General features: G+C 52.2%; 3 protein-coding genes across 3 annotated transcripts in view; 2 read left to right on the top strand and 1 right to left on the bottom strand.

Moving 5' to 3' along the window:
• The window catches only part of LOC147647349 (uncharacterized), a 38,405-nt gene extending 26,915 nt beyond the window's left edge, over positions 1–11,490 (top strand). Inside the window, exons 9-12 of the mRNA XM_086872127.1 lie at positions 77–86; positions 977–1,298; positions 3,640–3,773; positions 10,705–11,490. Coding sequence (XP_086728253.1) covers positions 77–86; positions 977–1,298; positions 3,640–3,773; positions 10,705–11,472 — 1,234 coding nt within the window. The 3' untranslated portion in view covers positions 11,473–11,490. The remainder of the gene's footprint in view (positions 1–76; positions 87–976; positions 1,299–3,639; positions 3,774–10,704) is intronic.
• A 1,887-nt stretch (positions 11,491–13,377) lies between these two features.
• Positions 13,378–17,442, top strand: ZNF668 (zinc finger protein 668). The gene is made up of 2 exons (XM_086872148.1): positions 13,378–13,443; positions 14,473–17,442. Exon 2 carries the CDS (start codon positions 14,531–14,533, stop codon positions 17,330–17,332), a length of 2,802 nt encoding a protein of 933 aa, XP_086728274.1. The 5' UTR covers positions 13,378–13,443; positions 14,473–14,530; the 3' UTR covers positions 17,333–17,442.
• LOC111943375 (ataxin-2-like protein) overlaps positions 17,413–18,793 on the bottom strand; it is a 33,519-nt gene continuing 32,138 nt past the window's right edge. Inside the window, exon 14 of the mRNA XM_086872126.1 lies at positions 17,413–17,456. Coding sequence (XP_086728252.1) covers positions 17,413–17,456 — 44 coding nt within the window. The remainder of the gene's footprint in view (positions 17,457–18,793) is intronic.

The raw sequence follows: 18,793 nt of genomic DNA, 5'->3' as shown, positions 1-18,793 counted from the left end.
CCTTTAATTAACCCCAAATCCCCGGAAATTCACCCGAAATCAGCCCCAAAATCGCCCCAAATTAACCCAAAATCAGCCCCGAAATGGCCCTGAACCCCCCCAGCTGCTTCATCGGGTGAGTCTTTGTTAATTAGCGTTAATTAGTCCCTTAATTAACCTTTAATTAACCCAAAATCCCCGGAAATTGCTAAAATTACCCTGAAATTCCCCAAATCCCCCCAAAACTCCCCAAATTTCCCCCAAATTCTGCCAAATTTCCCAAAATCTCCCCAAATTTTCCCCTCAAAATTCCCCCCAAATTCCCCCCAATCCCCCGAAATTCCCAAAATTTCCCAAAATCCCCCCAAAAATTCCCCCCAAATCCCAAAAATCCCCACAAAATCCCCAAAAATCCCAAAAGCCCCCAAAAATCCCAAAATCCCAAAAATCCCCCCAAATTCCCCCCAAATTTCCCAAAATCTCCCCAAATTCCCCCAAATTCCCCAAAATCCCAAAGAAACCCCCGAAATCCCCAAATCCCCCAAAATCTCCCCAAAATCCCCCCAAAATCCCCCCAAATCCCCCCAAAATCCCCCAGAATCCCCCCAAAATCCCCCAAATTCCCCAAAATTCCCCAAAATTTCCCAAATCCTCCCCAAAATCCCCCCAAATCCCCCCAAAAATCCCCCAGAATCCCCCCAAAATCCCAAAAATTCCCAAAAATTTCCCAAATCCTCCCCAAAATCCCAAAATCCCCCCCAAATCCCCCCAAAATCCCCCAAATCCCCCCAAAATCCCAAAAATTCCCCAAAATTCCCCAGAATTTCCCAAATCCTCCCCAAAATCCCAAAATCCCCCCAAAATCCCCCCAAATCCCCCCAAAATCCCCCAGAATCCCAAAAATTCCCCCAAATTCCCCAAAATTTCCCAAAATTTCCCAAATCCTCCCCAAAATTTCCCAAATCCTCCCCAAAATCCCCCCAAAATCCCCCCAAATCCCCCCAAAATCCTCCCCTCCCCCTCCCCCCGCAGATCTCAGGACCCCCAAGCCTGGGAGGCGGAGCTTTGGGGGGCGGAGCCTCGCTCTGGCCCCGCCCCTTCCCCTAGCCCCGCCCCCTCCCCACGGGGTTTCCGGCTCCACCTGCACGGCGCCTTCGTGGGGGGGGAGGGGCCGAAGGGGCGTGGCCCGGATTTGGCGCTGCTGAAGCTCCGCCCCTCGCCCACGTGGGGGAGTCACGTGAGGCCGCTGTGCGCCCCCTACCGGAAACACGTGGGGACACCTGGGAGGAGCTGCTGGGCCCTGCTGGGGACACCTGGAGGTACCTGGGCACACCTGGGGGGGATAAAAACACACCTGGGGACACCTGGGGACACCTGGGGACACCTGGGGACACCTGGGGGGGATAAAAACACACCTGGGGACACCTGGGGACACCTGGAGGTACCTGGGCACAACTGGGCACAACTGGGCACACCTGGGGACACCTGGGGACACCTGGGGACACACCTGGGGACACCTGAGATACACCTGGGGTACCTGGGGACACACCTGGGGACACACCTGGGGTACCTGGGGACACCTGGGGGGGATGAAAACACACCTGGGGACACCTGGGGGCACCTGAACACACCTGGGCACAACTGGGCACACCTGGGGACACACCTGGGGCACCTGGGGACACCTGGGCACACCTGGGGACATCTGAGATACACCTGGGGTACCTGGAGACACATCTGGGGACACCTGGAGGTACCTGGGGACACCTGGGGGGGATAAAAGCACAGCTGGGGACACCTGGGGACACCTGAGATACACCTGAACCTCACCTGGGCACACCTGGGGACACCTGGGGACACCTGGGGACACCTGGGGGGGATAAAAACACACCTGAGATACACCTGGGGACACCTGGGGACACCTGGGCACACCTGGGGACACCTGGGGGGGATAAAAACACACCTGGGGACACCTGGGGACACCTGGGGACACCTGGGCACACCTGAACATCACCTGGGGACACCTGGGGACACACCTGGGCACACCTGGGGACACCTGGGGACACACCTGGGGACACCTGGGCACACCTGAAATACACCTGATCCAAACCTGGGGACACCTGGGGACACCTGAGCATCACCTGGGGGTGAGGGGACACACCTGGGCACACCTGAACGTCACCTGGGGGGATAAAAACTCACCTGGGGACACACCTGGACACACCTGGGGACACCTGAACATCACCTGGGAGGATAAAAACTCACCTGGAACACACCTGCGACACACCTGGGCACACCTGGGGACACCTGAACATCACCTGGGAGGACAAAAACTCACCTGGGGGGATAAAAACTCACCTGGGGACACCTGAGATACACCTGGGGGTGAGGGGACACACCTGGGGACACCCAGGGACACACCTGAGACACACCTGGGCACACCTGGGGACACCTGAACATCACCCTGGGAGGATAAAAACTCACCTGGGGGGACAAAAACACACCTGGGCACACCTGGGGACACCTGGGGACACCTGGGGACACCTGGAACACACCTGGGGACACCTGGGGACACCTGGAACACACCTGGGGACACCTGGGACACACCTGGGACACACCTGGGCACACCTGAACATCACCCTGGGAGGATAAAAACTCACCTGGGAGGATAAAAACTCACCTGGGGACACCCAGGGACACCTGAGATACACCTGGGGGTGAGGGGACACACCTGGGGACACCTGGGGACACCTGGAGCCCAGTCTAGAACCTGTTCTAGAACCCGATCTAGAACCCGATCTAGAGCAATCCGGAACCTGCTCTAGAACGTTCTAGAACACACCTAGAACCCGATCTAGAACCTGCTCTAGAACGTTCTAGAACACACCTAGAACCCAGTCTAGAACCCAGTCTAGAACCTTCTAGAACCCAGTCTAGAACCTGATCTAGAACCTGATCTAGTACACACCTAGAGCATGCCTGGAACACACCTGGGGACACCTGCGGACAGCTGGGACACACCTGGGGACAGCTGGGGACACCTGGGGACACCTGGAACACACCTGGGGACAGCTGGGGACACCTGGGGACACCTGGAACACACCTGGGCACACCTGGGCACACCTGAGACACACCTGGGGACACCTGGGGACACCTGGGGACACCTGAGGAACACCTGGAACACACCTGGGGACACCTGGGGACACCTGAGGCACACCTGGGGACACCTGGAACACACCTGGGGACACCTGGAATACACCTGGGGACACCTGGGGACACCTGGAACACACCTGGACACACCTGGGGTCACACTTGGGACACACCTGGGGACACCTGGGGACACCTGGGGACACCTGGGGACAGCTGGGGACACCTGAGACACACCTGGGGACACCTGGGGACACCTGGAACACACCTGGGACACACCTGGGCACACCTGGGGACACCTGGGGACACCTGGGGACACCTGGAACACACCTGGGGACAGCTGGGACACACCTGGGGGCACCTGGGGACACCTGGGGACACCTGGAACACACCTGGGGACACCTGCGGACACCCAGAACACACCTGGGGACAGCTGGGACACACCTGGGGACACCTGGGCACACCTGGGGACACACCTGGCGTCACACCTGTGCTCACCTGTCCTCTCCCCCGCAGGTCCCTGGGAGCCGCCGCAGGTGCGGCCGCTTCAGGTGAAGCCCGGGCCCTGCCCCCCCCAAAACAATTCCCAAAATTCCTCAAATCCCGAAAGTTTCTGCCTCGATCTCAGCCCGGGGAGCCCGGAGTGCCAGGTGAGGGGGAGGGGAAGGCGGGAATTCGGGGGATTTTGGGAAAATTTGGGAATTTGGGAATTTTGGGGGTTTTTTTGGGAATTTTTGGGATTTTTTGGGGATTTTTTTGGATTTTTTGGGGATTTTTGGGAATTTTTTGGGGATTTTTTGGGGATTATTTGGGAATTTTTGGGGGATTTTTTTTTGATTTTTTGGGGATTTTTTGGGATTTTTTTGGTGTTTTTTTGGGGAAATTTTGGGATTTTTTTGGGATTTTTTGGGGATTTTTTGGGATTTTTTGGGGATTTTTGGGGATTTTTTGGGAATTTTTTGGGGATTTTTGGGAATTTTTGGGGATTTTTGGGGATTTTTTGGGGATTTTTTATGGGATTTTTTGGGGAATTTTTGGGATTTTTTTGGGGATTTTTTTTTATTTTGGGGGGATTTTTTTGGGATTTTTTGGGGAATTTTTGGGGTTTTTTGGGATTTTTTATGGGATTTTTGGGAGAGCCCGGAGTGCCAGGTGAGGGGGAGGGGAAGGCGGGAATTCAGGGGATTTTGGGAAATTTGGGAAATTTGGGAATTTTTGGGGATTTTTTTGGGAATTTTTGGGATTTTTTTTTATTTTTTTTGGATTTTTTTTTGATTTTTTGGCGATTTTTTGGGAATTTTTTGGGATATTTTGGGATTTTTTTTGGATTTTTTGGGGATTTTTTGGGATTTTTTTGGGGATTTTTTTTTATTTTTGGGGATTTTTTGGGGATTTTTTTGGGATTTTTTGGGATTTTTTGGGGAATTTTTGGGATTTTTTATGGGATTTTTTTGGGATTTTTTGGGGATTTTTGGGAATTTTTGGGAATTTTTGGGAATTTTTTTGGGATTCTTTGGGGATTTTTTGGGGATTTTTGGGAATTTTTGGGAATTTTTGGGGATTTTTTGGGATTTTTGGGGGATTTTTTGGGATTTTTTTTGATTTTTGTGGGGATTTTTGTGGAATTTTTGGGGATTTTTTTGGGAATTTTTGGGGATTTTTTGGGGGGTTTTTTATGGGATTTTTGGGAGAGCCCGGAGTGCCAGGTGAGGGGGAGGGGAAGGTGGGAATTCGGGGAATTTCAGGAAATTTGGGAATTTGGGAATTTTTGGGGATTTTTTGGGATTTTTTGGAATTTTTTTTTGATTTTTTTTTCATTTTTTTGGGATTTTTTGGGATTTTTTGGGGATTTTTTGGGGAATTTTTTGGGAATTTTTTTGGGATTTTTTTTTTATTTTTGGGGATTTTTGTGGGGATTTTTTGGGATTTTTTGGGAATTTTTTGGGAATTTTTGGGGATTTTTTTGGGAATTTTTGGGATTTTTTGGGGATTTTTTGGGGAATTTTTGGGGATTTTGGGGGGATTTTTGGGGATTTTTTGGTGGAATTTTGGGAATTTTTTTGGATTTTTGGGGATTTTTGTGGGGATTTTTTATGGGATTTTTTGGGGATTTTTTGGGGATTTTTGGGGAATTTTTGGGAATTTTGGGGATTTTTTGGGGATTTTTTGGGGATTTTTTGGGGATTTTTTGGGGATTTTTGGGGATTTTTTGGGAATTTTTAATGGGATTTTTGGGAGAGCCCGGAGTGCCAGGTGAGGGGGAGGGGAAGGCGGGAATTGGGGGGATTTGGGGAAAATTTGGGAAATTTGGGGATTTTTTTTTGAATTTTTGGGAATTTTTTTGGATTTTTTGGGGATTTTTTGGGAATTTTTGGGGATTTTTTGGGATTTTTGGGGGATTTTTTGGGGATTTTTTGGGGGGTTTTTTATGGGATTTTTGGGGGAGCCCAGAGTGCCAGGTGAGGGGGAGGGGAAGGCGGGAATTCGGGGGATTTCGGGGAAATTTGGGGATTTTGGGAATTTTTGGGGATTTTTTGGGGATTTTTTGGGGCTTTTTGGGAATTTTTTTGGGATTTTTTCTTTATTTTTGGTGGATTTTTTGGGGGATTTTTTGCGATTTTTTTGGGAATTTTGGGGATTTTTTGGGGATTTTTTGGGGATTTTTTATGGGATTTTTTTGGATTTCATGGGAATTTTTGGGGAATTTTGGGGATTTTTTGGGGGATTTTTTGGGATTTTTTTTGGATTTTTTGGGAATTTTTTTTGGATTTTTGGGGATTTTTGGGAATTTTTGGGAATTTTGGGGGGATTATTTGGGAATTTTTGGGGGATTTTTTTGGGATTTTTGGGGATTTTTGTGGGGATTTTTTGGGGATTTTTGTGATTTTTTGGGGATTTTTTTGGGATTTTTTGGGATTTTTTGGGATTTTTTTGGGAATTTTTGGGGGATTTTTTTGGGATTTTTGGGGGGTTTTTTGGTAATTTTTTTTGAATTTTGGGGATTGTTTGGGAATTTTTTGGGGATTTTTTAGGGAATTTTGGGGATTTTTTATGAATTTTTTGCGGAATTTTGGGGGGATTTTTTGGGGGATTTTTTTTTATTTTTGGGGCATTTTTTGGGGATTTTTTTGGGGTGTTTTTGGGGTGTTTTTGGGTCGATTTTTGGGGTATTTTGGGGCATTTTGGGGTTGATTTTGGGTCGATTTTTAGGGTATTTTGGGGCCTTTTGGGAGTAGATTTTTGAGATATTTTGGGGCAGTTTTGGGGTGAATTTTGGGGTATTTGGGGCATTTTTGGGGGTGATTTTGGGGCAGTTTTTGGGGTATTTTTGGCCATTTTTTGGGGTATTTTGGGACCTTTTGGGGGTTGATTTTGGGGTGGTTTTGGGACAATTTTTGGGGTATTTTGGGGCATTTTTGGGGATAATTTTGGGTCGATTTTTGGGATATTTTGGGGCATTTTTGGGGTTGATTTTGGGTCGATTTTTGGGGTATTTTGGGTCGATTTTTGGGGATAATTTTGGGTCGATTTTTGGGGTATTTTGGGGCGATTTTGGGCTTGATTTTGGGTCGATTTTTGGGTCGATTTTGGGTTATTTCCGGCCGATTTTTTCGGGGTTTTTCACCATTCTAACCCCGGATTTTTTATTTTTTTTTATTTTTCGGGGTTCCCCCCTCCCCTTGACCAGGCGGATTTGGGGTCCCCCCTGGCCTGCCAGGAGCGGGGGCTGGGGCTGATCTGGGGGGGATTTGGGGCATTTTGGGGTGAATTTTGGGGTGTTTTGGGTCATCTTTGGGGTATTTTGGGGGCTGATTTTAGGGCGGTTTTGGGGTTGATTTTGAGGCGATTTTTGGGGTATTTTGGGGCATTTTGGGGTTGATTTTGGGGTGGTTTTGAGGTGATTTTTGGGGATTTTTGGGGCATTTTTGGGGTTGATTTTGGGGCAGTTTTTGGGGTATTTTTGGCCATTTTTTGGGGTATTTTGGGACCTTTCGGGGGTTGATTTTGGGGTGTTTTTGGGTCGATTTTTGGGGTATTTTGGGGCATTTTGGGGTTGATTTTGGGTCGATTTTTGGGGCATTTTGGGGTTGATTTTGGGTCGATTTTTGGGGTATTTTGGGGCAGTTTTGGGGTGAATTTCGGGTCGATTTTTGGGGTATTTTGGGGCATTTTGGGGTTGATTTTGGGTCGATTTTTGGGTCGATTTTGGGTTATTTCCGGCCGATTTTTTTCGGGGTTTTTCACCATTCTAACCCCGGATTTTTTATTTTTTTTTTATTTTTCGGGGTTCCCCCCCCCTTGGCCAGGCGGATTTGGGGTCCCCCCTGGCCTGCCAGGAGCGGGGGCTGGGGCTGATCTGGGGGGGATTTGGGGCATTTTGGGGTGAATTCTGGGGTGTTTTGGGTCATTTTTGGGGTATTTTGGGGGCTGATTTTAGGGTGGTTTTGGGGTTGATTTTGGGTCGATTTTTGGGGTATTTGGGGCATTTTTGGGGTATTTTGGGGCAGTTTTTGGGGTATTTTTGGCCATTTTTTGGGGTATTTTGGGACCTTTTGGGGGTTGATTTTGGGGTGTTTTTTGGCCATTTTTTGGGGTATTTTGGGGCATTTTTGGGGTTGATTTTGGGTCATTTTTGGGGTATTTTGGGGCAGTTTTGGGGTGTTTTTGGGTCGATTTTTGGGGTATTTTGGGGCAGTTTTGGGGTGAATTTCAGGTCGATTTTTGGGATATTTTGGGTCGATTTTGGGTGATTTCCGGCCGATTTTTTCCGGGGTTTTTCACCATTCTAACCCCGGATTTTTTATTTTTTTTTATTTTTCGGGGTTCCCCCCTCCCCCCCCCTTGGCCAGGCGGATTTGGGGTCCCCCCTGGCCTGCCAGGAGCGGGGGCTGGGGCTGATCTGGGGGGGATTTGGGGCATTTTGGGGTGAATTTTGGGGTGTTTTGGGTCATTTTTGGGGTATTTTGGGGGCTGATTTTAGGGCGGTTTTGGGGTTGATTTTGGGGCGAATTTTGGGGATTTTTGGGGCATTTTTGGGGTTGATTTTGGGTCGATTTTTGGGGTATTTTGGGGTTGATTTTGGGGTGGTTTTGGGGCGATTTTTGGGGTGATTTTGGGGCCTTTTGGGAGTGGATTTTTGGGATATTTTGGGGCAATTTTGGGGTTGATTTTGGGTCGATTTTTGGGGTATTTTGGGGCATTTTGGGGTTGATTTTGGGTCCATTTTTGGGGCATTTTGGGGTTGATTTTGGGTCGATTTTTGGGTCGATTTTGGGTGATTTCCGGCCGATTTTTTCCGGGGTTTTTCACCATTCTAACCCCGGATTTTTTATTTTTTTTTTATTTTTCGGGGTTCCCCCCCCCTTGACCAGGCGGATTTGGGGTCCCCCCTGGCCTGCCAGGAGCGGGGGCTGGGGCTGATCTGGGGGGGATTTGGGGCATTTTGGGGTGAATTTTGGGGTGTTTTGGGTCATTTTTGGGGTATTTTGGGGGCTGATTTTAGGGCGGTTTTGGGGTTGATTTTGAGGTGATTTTTGGGGCATTTTGGGGTTGATTTTGGGTCGATTTTTGGGGTATTTTGGGGCATTTTGGGAGTGGATTTTAGGGATATTTTGGGGCAATTTTGGGGATTATTTTGTGTCGATTTTTGGGATATTTTGGGGCATTTTTGGGGTTGATTTGGGGTCGATTTTTGGGGTATTTTGGGGTATTTTGGGGTTGATTTTGGGTCGATTTTTGGGGTATTTTGGGGCATTTTTGGGTTGATTTTGGGTCGATTTTTGGGGTATTTTGGGGCCTTTTGGGAGTGGATTTTTGGGGTATTTTTGGCCATTTTTGGGGTATTTTGGGGCATTTTTGGGGTTGATTTTGGGTCGATTTTTGGGGTATTTTGGGGTTGATTTTGGGTCGATTTTTGGGGTATTTTGGGCATTTTTGGGGGTGATTTTGGGTCGATTTTTGGGGTATTTTGGGGCCTTTTAGGAGTGGATTTTTGGGGTATTTTGGGGCACTTTTGGGGTTGATTTTGGGTCGAATTTTGGGATATTTTGGGGCATTTTGGGGATAATTTTGGGTCGATTTTTGGGATATTTTGGGGCATTTTTAGGGTTGATTTTGGGTCGATTTTTGGGGTATTTTGGGGTTGATTTTGGGGTGGTTTTTGGTCGATTTTTGGGGTGATTTTGGGGCCTTTTGGGAGTGGATTTTTGGGGTATTTTGGGGCCTTTTGGGGTTGATTTTGGGTCGATTTTTGGGGTATTTTGGGGCATTTTTGGGGTGTTTTTGGGTCGATTTTTGGGGTATTTTGGGGCAGTTTTGGGGTGAATTTCAGGTCGATTTTTGGGATATTTTGGGTCGATTTTGGGTTATTTCCGGCCGATTTTTTTCGGGTTTTTCACCATTCTAACCCCGGATTTTTTATTTTTTTATTTTATTTTTCGGGGTTCCCCCCTCCCCCCCCCTTGGCCAGGCGGATTTGGGGTCCCCCCTGGCCTGCCAGGAGCGGGGGCTGGGGCTGATCTGGGGGGGATTTGGGGCATTTTGGGGCGATTTTTGGGGTCTTTTGGGTCATTTTTGGGGTATTTTGGGGGCTGATTTTAGGGTGGTTTTGGGGTTGATTTTGGGGCGAATTTTGGGGTATTTTGGGGCATTTTGGGGTTGATTTTGGGGTGGTTTTGAGGTGATTTTTGGGGCATTTTTGGGGTTGATTTTGGGGCAGTTTTTGGGGTATTTTTGGCCATTTTTTGGGGTATTTTGGGACCTTTCAGGGGTTGATTTTGGGGTGTTTTTGGGTCGATTTTTGGGGTATTTTGGGGCATTTTGGGGTTGATTTTGGGTCGATTTTTGGGGTATTTTGGGGCATTTTTGGGGTTGATTTTGGGTCGATTTTTGGGGTATTTTGGGGTTGATTTTGGGGTGAATTTGGGTCGATTTTTGGGGTGTTTTGGGGCATTTTGGGGATTATTTTGGGTCGATTTTTGGGGTATTTTAGGGTGAATTTCGGGTCGATTTTTGGGGTATTTTGGGGCATTTTTGGGGTTGATTTTGGGTCGATTTTTGGGGTATTTTGGGGTTGATTTTGGGGTGAATTTGGGTCGATTTTTGGGGTGATTTTGGGGCCTTTTGGGAGTGGATTTTTGGGATATTTTGGGGCAATTTTGGGGTGGTTTTGGGACAATTTTTGGGGTATTTTGGGGCATTTTTGGGGCAGATTTTGGGTCGATTTTTGGGGTATTTTGGGGCATTTTAGGGTTGATTTTGGGTCCATTTTTGGGGTATTTTGGGGCCTTTTGGGGGTTGATTTTGGGGTGGTTTTGGGACAATTTTTGGGGTATTTTGGGGCATTTTTGGGGATAATTTTGGGTCGATTTTTGGGGTATTTTGGGGCAGTTTTGGGGTGTTTTTGGGTCGATTTTTGGGGTATTTTGGGGCCTTTTGGGAGTGGATTTTTGGGATATTTTTGGGGTATTTTGGGGCGATTTTGGGTTATTTCCGGCCGATTTTTTCGGGGTTTTTCACCATTCTAACCCCGGATTTTTTTTTTTTTTTCATTTTTCGGGGTTCCCCCCTCCCCTTGACCAGGCGGATTTGGGGTCCCCCCTGGCCTGCCAGGAGCGGGGGCTCTGGTTCCTGCTGGGGGTGGCGGCCCCGGGGGGCTGCGGGGCGGGGGGGGGAGGGGCGGACCCCCCCCGTTTCACCGCCCTGCCCCCACACCAGCGCTGGATTTCGGGGGTCGCCCGCGAGGTTTTGTTCGCCGAGACCCCCCCGGACCCCCGGGACGAGGAGCGGGAAGAGCTCGAGGGGGACCCCCAAAACTTGGGGGGCCCCGATTCGGGGGGGGACCCCGATTTTGGGGGAGGAAACCCCGATTTTGGGGGGGGAAACCCCGATTTTGGGGGAGAAAACCCAGATTTTGAGGGGGGAAACCCCGATTTTGGGGTGGGAAACCCCGATTTTGGGGGGGGGGACCCCGATTTTGGGTGGAATTCGGGGGGTCCCGGCAACGGGAGCGGCTCCTGGGATTGGGGGGACCCCGTGACGTCATCGCCGGGGGAGGTTTCGGGGACCCCCGTGACGTCATCGCCGGCGGGGAACCCCGTGACGTCATCGCCCGGGGAGGTTTCGGGGACCCCCGTGACGTCATCGCCCGGGGAGGTTTCGGGGATCCCCGTGACGTCATCGCCCGCTGAAGCTTCCGGGACCCCGAGGGACCCGGAAATTTCGGGGACCCCCGTGACGTCATCGCCCTCGGGGACCCCCGTGACGTCACCGGAAATGTCGGGGGTCCCCGAGGGAGGGGGCGGGGCCGGAACTTCCGGAAACGCCGAAATTTCGGGGGGTCCCCCTTGAAAAATTTTTGGAGGGGGGGGAGGGGCGGGAGGGGTCTGACCCCTCCCCCCATCCCCCACCCCAAAATTTTGGGGGTTTCGGGGTTTTTTTCGGGGGGGTTTCAATAAATCGGTGACGGAGCTGCAGAGACCCCGCCTCCAGTTTTATTTTGGGGGGGGGGGGTCCCCAAAAAACCCCTCAAAAAAATCCCCAAAAATCCCCAAAACCCCCCCAAAAATTCCCAAAACTCCCCAAAAATCCCTATAAAATCCCAACCCCCTCAAAAATCCCCAAAAACCCCCAAAAATATCCCCAAAACCCCCCCAAAAATACCCAAATCCCCCCAAAATCCCCAAAATCCCCCAAAAATATCCCAAAACCCACCCAAAATCCCCAAAACCCGAAAAAAACACCCCAAAAATCCACAAAACCGCCCAAAAATAAAAAAAAAACCAAAAAATCCCCAAAACGCCCCCAAAAATCCCCAAAATCCCCCCAAAATCCCCAAAAATATCCCAAAACCCCCCAAAAATCCCTATAAAATCCCAACCCCCGCCAAAAACCCCCAAAACCCCCAAAAATCCCCCAAACCCCCAAAAAAACCCCAAAAATCCCCAAAACCCCCCAAAAATACCCAAATCCCCCCAAAAATGCCACAAAATCCCCGGCAAAATCCCCAAAACCCCCCAAAAATAAAAAAAAAACAACCAAAATTCCCCCAAACCCCCAAAAATCCCCAAAATGCCCCCAAACATATCCCAAAACCCCCAAAAATCCACAAAACCCGAAAAAAACACCCCAAAATCCCCAAACACCCCCAAAAATAAAAAAAAAAACCAAAAAAATCCCAAAACCCCCCCCAAAAAACCCCAAAACCCCCAAAAATCCACAAAAAACCCCAAAAATAAAAAAAAAAAAAAATCCCCAAAAATCCCCAAAACCCGCCAAAAATAAAAAAAACCCAAAAAATCCCCCAAACCCCCCAAAAAAACCCCAAAACTCCCCAAAATCCCCAAAACCCCCCCAAAATTAAAAAAAAAAACCCAAAAATAAAAAAACCCCAAAAAATCCCCCAAATCCCGCCAAAATCCCCAAAAATATCCCAAAACCCCCCAAAAAAACCCCAAAACCCCCAAAAATCCCAAAAATCCCCCAAAAATAAAAAAAAACCCCAAAAAATCCCCAAAACGCCCCCAAAAATCCCCAAAAAATCCCAAACCCCCCCAAAAATCCCCAAAACCCCCCAAAATCCCTTAAAAATCCAAAAAAATCCCAAAAATCCCCAAAACGCCCCCAAAAATCCCCCAAAAAATCCCAACCCCCCCCAAAAATCCCCAAAACCCCCCAAAAATCCAAAAAAATCCCAAAAATCCCCAAAACGCCCCCAAAAATCCCCCAAAAAATCCCAACCCCCCCCAAAAATCCCCAAAACCCCCCAAAATCCCCCAAAAATCAAAAAAACCCCAAAAAAATCCCCAAAACGCCCCCAAAAATCCCCAAAAAATCCCAACGCCCCCCAAAAATCCCCAAAACCCCCAAAAATCCCCAAAATCCCCCCAAAACCCCCCAAAAATCCCCAAAACCCCCCAAAACCCCCAAAAATAAAAAAAACCCCAAAAAATCCCCAAAACGCCCCCAAAAATCCCCAAAAAATCCCAACCCCCCCCAAAAATCCCCAAAACCCCCCAAAAATCCCCAAAACCCCCAAAAATATCCCAAAATCCTCCCAAAACCCCCCCCTCAAAAATTCCCCTCCCCCACTCCCTTTGTGGCGCCGAGAAACCGGAAGCGATTTGGCCACGCCCCTTTTCCCCTCCGGTGGGGGGGGGGAGGGGCTCAGCCAATCAGCGCTTCCGCTCCATCCCGGCTCGGCCAATCAGCGTCGGAGCCCTCCCCGGAAGCCCCGCCCACTCCTTTACCCGCCCCTCCCCCATCTCCCCGGTCCTAGCGCCGCCGCCGCTCCCGCCCGAACCCCCCTCCCCTCCCCCCCAGGTAAGAATTTGGGGACCCCCACCCCCCCCAAAAAAAATCCCGGCCCCTCCCCCACCCCCCCTCCCCCACCCCCAAAAAAATCCCGCCAAAAAAACCCCCCCCAAAAAAAAAAACAAAAAAAAAAAAATCGGGATTTCCCCCGCCCCTCCCCCACCCCTGGGAAATTCCCAAAATCGCCCCCCAAAAAATTTGGGATCCTCCCCCTCCCCCCTCCCCCACTCCCGGTAAAAAGCGGCTCGCGGTTCCCCTCCCCCACTCCAGGAACGCCCCTCCCCCCCCCTCCTCTCCAAATTTGGGGGGGGGGGGCTCCCCTCGCCCCTCCCCCCACTCGGGAGGAGCCGATGGGTGTGGCCCTTGCCCCTCCCCCCACCAGGGTGTGGCCGTGGCCCCTCCCCCCCACCCAGGTGTGGCCCTGGCCCCTCCCCCCCCCACCCAGGTGACCCTTCTGGCCCCTCCCCCCCACCCAGGTGTGTCAGGGTGACCCCTCCCCCCACCCAGGTGACCCCTCCCCCACCCGCTTGTGTCCTTGGCCCCTCCCCCCACTCGGGTGGGCTCAGGTGACCCCTCCCCCCCCACCCAGGTGTGGCTTTGGCCCCTCCCCCCCCACCCAGGTGACCCCTCCCCCCATCCAGGTGGGCTCAGGTGACCCCAACCCCCACCCAAGAGACCCCTCTGGCCCCTCCCCCTTTCCAGGTGACCCCTCTGGCCCCTCCCCCCACCCAGGTCTGTCCTTGGCCCCTCCCCCCCATCCAGGTGGGCTCAGGTGACCCCTCCCCCCACCCAGGTGTGGCTTTGGCCCCTCCCCCCTCTCCCAGCTGCCCCCCAGGTGTCACCAACCCACCCCAGGCCACGCCCACCTCACCTGCAGGCGTCGCCCGTGACGTCATCGCGGCCAGGGCCACGCCCACCTCACCTGCAGGCGTCGCCCGTGACGTCATCGCGGCCAGGGCCACGCCCACCTCACCTGCAGGCGTCGCCTGTGACGTCATCGCGGCCAGGGCCACGCCCACCTGCCCGTTTCTCCTGCAGCTCCCATGATGCACCGGGAGGTTCCGGCCACGCCCTGAGCTCACCTGGAGGCGCCGCCATGCCCCGCCCACTCGCGCCCGGTGACGTCATCGCCTCGCCGGACCCCGCCCGCCACGCACCCGGTGACGTCACCGCGCCCTCGAACGCAGCCGGTGACGTCACCGCGGCCTCGGGCCCCGCCCGGGACACGCCCGGTGACGTCACCGCCCCTTTAAACCCCTCCCTTCACCCCTCTGATGACGTCACCAAACCCCCTGATGATGTCACCACTCCCTTAAACCGCTCCCCCCGCTTCCTCAATGACGTCACCAACCCCTCAAACCCCTCCCACCGCCTCTCTGATGACATCACCGACTCCTCCAGCCCCTCCCACAGACGTGATGATGTCACTGACCCTCCCGATGACGTCACCGACCCCTCCAACCCCTCCCTTCATCCCCCCGGTGACGTCACCGACCCCTCAAACTCCTCCCGCAAACCTCCCGATGACGTCACCGGCATCCCTGATGACATCACCGATCCCCCCGGCCACGTCACCGACCTCTCCAACCCCTCCCACAAACCTGATGACATTACTGACCCCTCTGATGACGTCACCGACCCCCCTGATGACGTCACCGACCCCTCCGGCCCCTCCCACCGTGCACCCGATGACATCACCGACCCCTCAAACCCCTCCCAAAAACCTCCCGATGACGTCACCGCCCCCTCTGATGACATCACCGACCCGTTAAACCCCTCCCACAAACCTCCCGATGACGTCCCCGGCCCCGCTGATGACATCACCGACCCCTCTGATGACATCACCGACCCCTCCGATGACGTCACCGACCCTTCTGATGACATCACCTCCCCTTCTGATGACATCACCTCCCCTTCTGATGACATCACTTCCCCTTCTGATGACATCACCGGACCCTCTGATGACATCAACGCCCCCTCCGACGACGTAACCGATCCCTCTGATGACATCACCGGCCCCTCTGACGACGTCACCTCCCCTTCTGATGACGTCACCTCCCCCTCCGACGACGTCCCCGCCCCCGGCCCCTCCCCCCTGCCCCGCCCCTCCCCGCCCTTCCCCTGCCCCTCCTGCCCCCGCCGCTTCCCCTCGGCGGCCAAGCTGGCCGTCCACCGCCGCTCCCACACCGGCGAGCGCCCCTTCTCCTGCCCCCAGTGCCCCAAAACCTTCGCCGACCCCTCCGCCTTCCGGAAACATCTCCGCGCCCACGCCGGGCTCCGCCCCCACCGCTGCGGCGCCTGCCCCAAGGCCTACGCCGAGCGCAAGGACCTGCGCAACCACCTGCGCGCCCACACCGGCGAGCGGCCGTACCTGTGCGCCGAGTGCGGCAAGAGCTTCGGCCGCTCCTCCTCGCTGGCCTGCCACCAGCGCATCCACGCCGCCGCCAAACCCTTCCCCTGCCGCGTCTGCGGCAAGGCCTTCACCCAGCTCTCCTCCTTCCAGAGCCACCAGCGCGTCCACACCGGCGAGCGGCCCTTCCTCTGCCCGCAGTGCGGCCGCACCTTCGCCGACCCCTCCAGCTTCCGGCGGCACCAGCGGGCGCACCAGGGCGTGAAGCCCTACGGCTGCGGGGAGTGCGGGAAGGCCTTCCGGCAGCCGGCGGATCTGGCGGTGCACCGGCGGACGCACACCGGGGAGCGGCCCTGGCGATGCGGGGAGTGCGGGAAGGCTTTCGTGGCATCCTGGGATCTCAAGAGGCACCGGCTGACGCACTCCGGGGAGCGGCCCTGGCGCTGCGGCGACTGCGGGAAGGGGTTCGGGGAGAGGGCGGCGCTGGGGAAGCACCGGAGGACGCACTCCGGGGAGAGGCCCTTCGCCTGCGGGAGGTGCGGGAAGGGGTTCGGGGGGGTCTCGGGGTTGAGGAAGCACGAGAGGACGCACGGGAAGGAGGAGGGGGAGGGGGAGGAGGCGGGAGGGGGCGCGGTTGGGGGTGGGGCGGATGGGAAGAGCGGCAATATGGCCGCCGGTGGGAGTAATATGGCCGCCGGCAATATGGCGGTTGTTGGGGGAAACAATATGGCCGCCGGTGGGAGTAATATGGCCGCCGGTGGGAGCAATATGGCCGCCGGTGGGAGTAATATGGCTGCCGGTGGGAGCAATATGGCCGCCGGTGGGAGTAATATGGCCGCTGGTGGGAGTAATATGGCCGCCGGCAATATGGCGGTTGTTGGGGGAAACAATATGGCCGCCGGTGGGAGCAATATGGCCGCCGGTGGGAGTAATATGGCCGCCGGAAATATGGCGGCTGTTGGAGGAAATAATATGGCTGCCGGCAATATGGCGGCTGTTGGAGGAAACAATATGGCTGCCGGAAATATGGCGGCTGTTGGAGGAAACAATATGGCCACCGCCAATATGGCGGCTGTTGGGGTGCGCAATATGGCCGCCGGAAATATGGCGGTTGTTGGGGGAAACAATATGGCTGCCGGTGGGAGCAATATGGCCGCCGGAAATATGGCGGTTGTTGGGCGAAACAATATGGCCGCCACCAATATGGCTGCCACCAATATGGCTGCCACCAATATGGCCGCCACCACCAATATGGCGGCTGTTGGAGAAAACAATATGGCCGCCATTTTGGAAAACAAGATGGCCGCCGCAAATGTGGCGGGAATCCCGGCCTTGGAAAAGAAAATGGCCGACGCCGGCGTGGCCGCCATTTTGGAAAACAACATGGCGGACGCCAACATGGCGGAGCTCGACGTAGCCGCCGGATCCAAGATGGCGGCGGGGCCACGCCCCTTTCCCTGCGCGCTCTGTGGGCGGAGCTTCGCCTCGGGGGCGGGGCTGAGGCGTCACCAGCGACGTCACAGCCCCGCCCCCACGGGTACGGCGTAAGCCCCGCCCCCTTTTTGCGGAAGCGGGTGGGATTTAGGGGTTGTGGGCGTGGTTTGTGCGTGGCCACGCCCCCTCCCGGGTCACGTGGTGTCAATAAACGCTGAGTCAGCGCCGGCGGCTGGGGCTGAGTTTGTGGGGGGAGGGGACCGGAAATGACCCCAAAATCGCCCGAAATGAACCCAAAAATTGGGAGAAACGTTCCCAAAATTGACCCCAAAAATTCCCAAAAATATTCCCAAAAATTCCCAAAAAATTCACCAAAAAATTCCCCAAAATTCCCAAAAATATTCCCAAAAATTCCCAAAAAATTCACCAAAAAATTCCCAAAAATTCCCAAAAATAATCCCAAAAAATAAACCAAAATTTCCAAAAAATATTCCCAAAAAAATTCTCCAAAATCCCCCAAATTCCCCAAAAATATTCCCAAAAAATCCCCAAAATTTGCCAAAAAATTCCCAAAATTCACCAGAATATTCCCAAAATAATCCCCAAACTTTACCCAAAAATTCCCCAAAAATATCCCAAAAAAAATCCCAGAAAAATCCCCAAAAATGCCCCAAAAATCCCAAAAAATTCCCAAAAATTCCCCAAAATTATCCCAGAAAAATCCCCCAAAATGCCCCAAAAATCCCCAAAAAATTCCCAAAAATTCCCCAAAAATATCCCCAGAAATAATAATAAAAAATCCCAAAAAATGACCCCAAAATTCCCCAAAATTTACCCAAAAATTCCCCAAAAATATCCCCAAAAAATCCCCAAAAATCCCCAAAAATGCCCTAAAAATTCCCAAAAAATTCCCAAAAATTCCCCAAAAATATCTTTAAAAATAAAAAAAAATCCAAAAAAATGCCCCAAAAATTCCCAAATAATTCTCAAAAATTCCCCAAAAATATCCCCAAAAAATCCCAGAAAAATGCCCCAAAAATCCCAAAAAAATTCCCAAAAATTCCCAAAAAATATCCCCAAAAAATCCCAGAAAAATCCCAAAAAATGCCCCAAAAGTTCCCCAAAATTTACCCAAAAATTCCCAAAAAATATCCCCAAAAAATCCCAGAAAAATCCCGAAAAATGCCCCAAAAATGCCCCCAAAAATTCCCAAAAATTCCCCAAAAATAAAAAAAGAAAAAATGCCCAAAAATGCCCAAAATATTCCCAAAAAATCCCCAAAATTCACAAAAATCCGCTCAAGCCTCCCCCAATCTCCCAAAAATCTCCCCAAACCCCGCAAATATCCCAAAATCTGTCCCCAAATCCCCCAAAATTTCCCAAATCTCCTCCGAAAAGCCTTCCAAATTCCCAAAATCCCCCAAAATCTCCCCAAAATTCCCCCAAATTATCCCAAATCCCCCCAAATCCCCCAAAATTTCCCTCAGATCTCCCCAAAATCTTTTCAAATCCCTCAAATTCCCCCCAAATCCCCCAAATCTCCCCAAAATCTCCCCAAAATCCTCCCAAAATCCC

Source organism: Cyanistes caeruleus, chromosome 39 (genome assembly GCF_971803275.1).
Source record: "Cyanistes caeruleus chromosome 39, bCyaCae1.hap1.1, whole genome shotgun sequence".
Classification (NCBI taxonomy): Eukaryota; Metazoa; Chordata; class Aves; order Passeriformes; family Paridae; genus Cyanistes; species Cyanistes caeruleus.
Note: the sequence above shows the minus strand (reverse complement) of the source record. Positions and strands in the feature narration are given on the sequence as shown.